This window comes from Arachis duranensis, chromosome 5 (genome assembly GCF_000817695.3).
Source record: "Arachis duranensis cultivar V14167 chromosome 5, aradu.V14167.gnm2.J7QH, whole genome shotgun sequence".
Taxonomy (NCBI): Eukaryota; Viridiplantae; Streptophyta; class Magnoliopsida; order Fabales; family Fabaceae; genus Arachis; species Arachis duranensis.
In genome coordinates this window covers 92,190,779-92,197,621 of record NC_029776.3, presented here as the reverse complement: position 1 = coordinate 92,197,621, position 6,843 = coordinate 92,190,779, and the positions used below count along the sequence as shown (strand labels likewise).

General features: G+C 31.2%; 1 protein-coding gene across 1 annotated transcript; it reads right to left on the bottom strand.

Annotated features, from left to right (window-relative positions):
* Positions 1-364: 364 nt before the first annotated feature.
* On the bottom strand, positions 365-3,502 carry LOC107490350 (LEAF RUST 10 DISEASE-RESISTANCE LOCUS RECEPTOR-LIKE PROTEIN KINASE-like 2.1). The gene is made up of 3 exons (XM_016111126.3): positions 2,583-3,502; positions 2,158-2,199; positions 365-1,631 (listed from the first exon to the last, which is right to left on the bottom strand). The coding sequence occupies exons 1-3, from the start codon at positions 3,325-3,327 to the stop codon at positions 529-531; spliced, it is 1,890 nt and encodes a 629-aa protein (XP_015966612.3). The 5' UTR covers positions 3,328-3,502; the 3' UTR covers positions 365-528.
* Positions 3,503-6,843: the final 3,341 nt, after the last annotated feature.

The window sequence follows — 6,843 nt, the reverse complement described above, 5'->3', positions numbered from 1 at the left end:
ATTTACTTTACTTTATTTTATAATACCAATTGGATTAGGGAAAATTCAATAGATTGTAATTTGTGAATAGTCAAAGAAATTAAATGAAGATGATTTGTATTGAAGTTGATGACACGCTGCAATGAAGTTCTGCTCCTTCTTTTTCATCATAGCAATGTGTTATCTTAGATTCATGTAGGATATGAATCAGTTGGGAATTGTGGACAATTTTTTTCTCTCTATATATATTGATCCATCAAACATTCCTTGTCTCTGTCCAAGAATCATAATCTTTAAGTTGTTATCTTTCTAGAACCAATCACAACTAATGCCTGAGAAGAGCAGAAGCAAAAGCATAACTAGTAACACTCATAGCATTGCACAACCAATTATTATTATTATTATTATTTCTTTGCCCTTAACGTGAAAATTTGAAAAATAACATTCTTGCTCTAGGCAGTAAGATCAAGTACTTATCTTAGTGAATGCCCACAAGAACCAATATGTGCATAGTGCCCAATGACGAACTTTTGAATATAATGTGATGTACTAATACAAAGTAGAAGATTCTGCAATCGATCTTACAGGAGAAGACAGAGCAGGTCTTGGTGGCATTTTTATGGAATCTATGCTGCCTTCTAACATTTCTACAACTTTACTCATTGTAGGTCTATCATTTGGAATTGTTTGAATACACCATAAACCCACAATCGTCATTTTCTTAACCAATTCATTTTCCTCTATTGCCACCACTCCATCTTCAGGTCCTAATTGAGTGCCTTGCTCAAGCTTTTTGTATATCCAATCAGGGAAATATATCTCACTTGTTTGACTCCCTTCTACATTAATGTTCTTCTTTCCTCCCACTATATCAAGAAGCATCATTCCGTAACTATAAACATCAGATTTATGAGAAGCTTTGCCGAAATGTCTATTCCATACTTCTGGAGCTATATACCCTATTGTTCCTCTAGCATCTGACATGGAAATAAGACTTTCCTTCCCAGGACAAAGTTTTGCTAGTCCAAAATCTGATATCTTAGGACAAAAATTTTCATCCAAAAGAATATTATGTGGCTTTATGTCAAAATGTAAAATTTGAGTGTTGCATCCTCTATGCAAGTACTCTAACCCCCTAGCTATCCCTTTGGCAATTTGATACAGCTTATCCCAACTCAACAATGTAGTAGTTTCAACTCCTTCCTTTCTATAAATATACTTGTCAAGGGAACCATTTGATATAAATTCATAAATAAGAACTTTCTTGCGGCCTTCAAAGCAGAATCCAAAAAGGGTGACAACATTAACATGAGAAGTTCTACTAATGCTAGCTACTTCATTGATAAACTCTTTACCATTTCCTTTGGATGGATTCAACATTTTGACTGCCACATTAGAACCATCGGATAACTTTCCCTTGTATACAACACCAAAACCACCTTGTCCTAGTTTAACTTTGAAGGAGTTGGTCATTTTCTTCACATCAGAGAATTTATATCGTTTTATAGTTAACACGCCATGATTTTTTAAGAAAGTTTCAATATCCTGGTTACCTTTTGTTGGAAAGCTATATTTTTCTCGCCATCTTGGTAACTTGTATGTAAAGTAACAAATACTCATCAATCCTGCAATTACTGCAGCTGTTGTAGCACCTGTTAATTAACAAATAAAGAATTAGAGGAACGTCTAATACTTTTAATTCTATAAATTTTTGTTATGAAAAAAAAACCAAAATAAATCAGTGTAATCTGGTATACTGTTGGGATTTTCCTTAAGAAAGTTATGATATTTGGCTTGAAATTGACAGAAACCATTTCAAGGTCTACCCCTTTAATGTGAACAATTGAAAAACTAGTTGAAGTGGACAGATGCATAGTAAAAGAGTAAAAGAGTAAGATACAAATGTTCATATCACTAAAGAGTCATGTCCATTGCCATGCATAAAGCAACTGATATTCAATTTTAAATGTTATTTCCAATTTAAGAAAAAAGTATTGTAAAAGATATAAAAATTTAAATTTTTTTATACTTGAGAAAAGAAGAGAAATGTTCTCAAGCCTTAGCGCTTGTTTACTATTCCTCAGTGAAGAAGAGTTGATGATTTCTGAAGATTCTGGCCAATATAATACGAAACTACCATAAAAGAAAAATATGAAAGGAAACCTTTGGATGTATTACCAATAATGACTTTCTTTAGTCTGGTCCAGCGATTACCTGCAGCTGTAAGAATGAGACCAAGAGCAGAATTAATGTTGTTCAATGGTTCCAAGATTCAAAGCAAAACATTCTGCGCATATAAACACCAATACTTGTAGTCCACAAAAGTACACAATGCCTTCCTGAGTCCATAAATATATGTATATCACTGGAATGAAGGCTACTTAGTACTTTCTTTCAGTGGCAACTTTATTTAGAGATTTCAGTTTTCTATGATTTTCACAAATAAAATAATTTAGATTAATACCTAGTATTTTTCTCAACATATCATTGCTTATCTCAACATCTTGATTAGTACTTTTGTTGCTACACTTGCATGATCTTGTGGTTCAAAACATTATTGGGACTTAAGATGTAATTAAAAATTTAATCTGAAAACAGCGTACCTTTTTTGCAACTTTTGGCAACAATTCTGCCATCTTTGCATATGCACAAGGTTTGCCTAGCAGTTCCATTATATGCACAATACCCATCAGAAAGCTCGCACTCAGCACAATCCACAGCTCTGTTCCAATCAAGAACAAACCCTTTGCTCATAGCTGCACCAAACCCATTGATCAAGTCATCATCACTTTTGATCTCACCATGCTTCACTGCCACCGTAACCTCAGCATCACAAGAGTTAGTCCAAGTCCTACCACCAATATCCGTTCCAACCTCAAACACATAAGACTTCTTCCCCTCACCATTTATCAAACACTTGATAGGCACGGCACCAACCACTGAAGGCTGAGAACTGCAATTGAAGTAGAAAGTGATGTTCATATCCAAATTACTGAAAGACAAAGGTATGTTCCCTATGGAAACGTTGTTCTTTGCCCTTGGACATGTATCGTTCATCACATCAATGTCAACAAGTGTGATTGAATGATTCACATAGTTTATGTCTGTAACATAGTATTTGTCAGTTTTCAGTTGGAGGATAGGGTAGCCTTTTTTTGAACATTCAAGACCAAACTCCGGATAACCGCAAACTTCTCCGACGGTGGTGCCGGAACGTTTCCAGAAAGGGTACTTAATGGAAACATCATTACCACAATCAGAAGGAGCACAAATTGGTAATGAATCAGCATAATATGTCATGAATATGGTGGAGAATAATGCACATAACAAGTAGAAAGCTTTTGACATGGTGATGACTGTGTAGATGGAAACTTCAGAGTTGATATTTTGAACAACGATTTTTATTGATATTTGATATTATACATAAATGGACACATAGATCGGTAAATTTCTTCTTTGAAATGAAAAGTATTGAAAAGGACCCGTGTAGACTTTCAAGTCAACTTAATTTTCTTTATAATTTTATAACTGTTCTTCATCAATACTTGGTAGTTGCTGTTGTATATAATAAGCTTTAAGGGAAGTTTCTGTGTTCATGCCTTCATGGTATTCAGTGGAGTCCAAAACACGGCAAATACTAATTGCCTATCAACACAATCAAGTGAGAAGTCGTTAAATTGTAAGAGAAAAATTGTTAATTAAATTTTGATGATGGTAAAATAAACACCAAGTCGTTTTACGCATTCGAGGCAAGATGGATACATAATCATTCGGCGCTGCTATGGTTTTCTTTCACTACAAATATATAAATGAAGTAGGTATTCAAATCCAAACCTATTTAAATTAAATTGTTTATTTAATTCAATTTAAATCGATTTAATAAATATTTTATGTTTAAAATGTTATTTATTTTAATTAATCTATAATTTTATTTCAATTTATATGTTATCGTTAGTTTTTTAAAATATTTTTGACACTTGTTATGTCATTGTTGATTATGTAAAATTTAATATTAAGACTTGTTATATGTATTTAATTTTTTTAATTTACAAAACTATTAATTCAATCCAATCCAAACTGCTTGAAATTGGATCGGATCGGATCCGATTAAAAAAAAACATCCAATTCAAACTACACCACAAATAAAATTAGTGTTCGAATAAGATGAATTTTTGACTCAAAACCGATTCAAATTACACCGAAAACCCTAAAATTAAGACCAGAAATGAAAATGGATAAAAGCTAAGCTGAATATTTTACAGCGATTATTAAAAATTCAACTATTGAGAATTTAATACAAGCACTGTATGATCATTATACATCATTTTATTGTGGTTTAGCTTGTATCGTTCACTCTATATATTATTATTATTATTATTAAGTGAACAAGTTTTTGTTAATCAGTTGGTCGAATAATTTATTTTTGACATCAGCCAAGCATATTCTATTGCACAAGTCTCCCAGAAAGGTCTAACATGTCCCATGATCCACGCAAACACAAATAGCCCCATTACCACACCTGCTTCCTAAAGTAATTCAGATGTCCTTTACCATCAACAGTTCCGACGGTGGAGGTGGGGAGAAAGGATGAACACGAGTTGAAGTGAGGGAGTAAGAAATTCCATCCGTGTTCCTTTTTTTTTTTTAACCAAACACAGATTTTATTAGTGCAATAAAATAAAATATTCATCTTGGACTGACAGCAAGAATAAAAATAGATATTTTTAAATTAGATGAAAAATTTAAAAATTAACTCCTAAGTAAAAAAAAAATATAAATAAAGAATATGAAGAATAAAGTGAAGAAAGGAGAAAAATTGTTGCCTTGTTGGGTAGAGAAATTAGTACTGGAGTTTTATCAATGAAAACTAGTCACGGATTTTAGAGTTTTAGATTTTGCAATAACTACTACTTTTTGAGAAAAAATAATTTTAGCTACAAAAATTTTCAAGTTTCTTATCTTTTAAATTTATCAGATTAGTATTGCTGCCAAATGAGTTTTCTCTTTCACTTGTTTTCTCCTTTTGAGTTGTTCTTAGAACTATAGCTACCATTTTTATGTTTTTGTTTTTTGGGTTGTTGAGAAAATTTTTCTAGGCATTTTCTAATTTTGGACACTGTGAGATAGTGGGGAGTTGATTCTACTCTAGCATTACAATAATTACATACTGGGTTCAGCATTTAAATTCTAAAGTGTAAGCTTTTTTTAACTGGTCGTGCATTACTTTTTAAAAAAAATTTTAATTTTGAGCTGACATTTTAACTTTTAAATTGAATTCCAACTTTCTCTCCTTCTGCACTATTTCGACAAGAACTCAACTGGCGCATAGTAAAATTAAAAAGCCAAGGTATATCTAGAAGCAATCGAATAGCATTCACTCTTTTTCTTATTCCAGGTAGCCATATCTTCTGCTGCTTTATTGCTTATGTTTATGATTATCTGCGCTACTGTGCGTGTAAATGTTGAGATGATTAGTTCTTGATTCCAATTGTTTTTGGTACTACATAAATCGCAATGAATATTAGCTTTTAATCATTGAAGTATAATCACATTAAGTATATACTTTTTAATCTTTGAAGTATAAATTACAGTAAAATATAAATTATATGAACTAATGAGTAGGAAATCGCCTTAAGATTTAGCAAAGAAAATGCTCAATTTATCAATTTATCCGGTAAACGACTGAGAGATCATACAGCCCATGCCGAATTAATAGTATTCTGAGTCGGAGCAATGAACCTATTTGAAGTGGCTCATTTCGTACCCGAAAAGTCCATGTATGAGCAAGGCTTAATTTTACATCTCCATCTAATAACTCTTAATTTTCTCTTTTGCTAATATTCTAATTTTATATCATACATTTTTTATATTATAATTGCTATTTAAGGTTCTCAATAGTTAAAAAAAAAGTGAGATTGAATTTATAAATTCTTAATTTTGTACACTTTTAAATTTTAAACTGGGATTTAAAATAAAGTTGTTGTAAAGTATGTAATATTGATTATATATATGTAGGACACAAATTCATTTTATCTCTTACTAAATGAATTAGAAATAGAGTAATGATGAAAAATTTATTCATTGTATTGCTGTGACTTCTATGAAGATGATTAAGTAAGAGATAATTTTATTTTATCTCATAACAAGCAAAACAGAAAGAGCAGAAAAGAAAAAATAACATAGTCATATATTCTTATTCAACTACTATGTGCAATGTGATCTACATTCAGTTTCCATTATAATTATGGTAGAATTTTTACTATCTTTATCAAAGATTTACAAACACCAATTTCCAAAAATTCTACCTAATCCTATCAAAAACAAACCAAATTTCTAACCAAACTTGATTTGATTAGGTTTACTCGCTAAACACTCAACACTAAGTGCTCACTCAACTTAGTAAGAAAAATCTCTTAGGTTCATGAATATAAAACAGAAACAATTACAAAAGAGATTGACATAATTTATAGCTTTTCTCCAAGATCTCTTTCTTTTTTTGCATTTTCTCTCGATGACTTTTACTATATTTCACATATTTGTCTTTTTTTCATTGATTAAAACAAAAAAGATAAAACTAAAGAACATAAATTTTAATATAAAACCATGAAGGAGAAGAAGGTATAATTAAAGTGCTATGAAGACCCAAACAATGTGTTTTTTCTCCTTACTTCAATTCCTTGTCGTTTACTTTTTTTATATAAGAGTAAAACTTTTAAATTTTGAGCTTGGTGAGGATATCGATTTTGAATAGTAGAATTTTTTTTATTTGTCTTTTTTCTAAAAAATCAGATATAAAACGCAAAGAAGAAATGAGACAACAGCAGAGTTTCATGGATAGTAGATTGGCTTGAATTCTGATCAAAT

What these genes read in the sequence shown, in the direction of transcription:
- LOC107490350 (XM_016111126.3), bottom strand. Translation starts at nt 3,327, where the DNA reads ATGTCAAAAGCTTTCTACTTGTTATGTGCATTATTCTCCACCATATTC. An exon ending in TGCCAAAAGTTGCAAAAAAG is followed by an intron (nt 2,200 to 2,582) that starts GTACGCTGTTTT and finishes TCATTCTTACAG; the next exon opens with CTGCAGGTAATCGCTGGACC. An exon ending in ACTAAAGAAAGTCATTATTG is followed by an intron (nt 1,632 to 2,157) that starts GTAATACATCCA and finishes GTTAATTAACAG; the next exon opens with GTGCTACAACAGCTGCAGTA.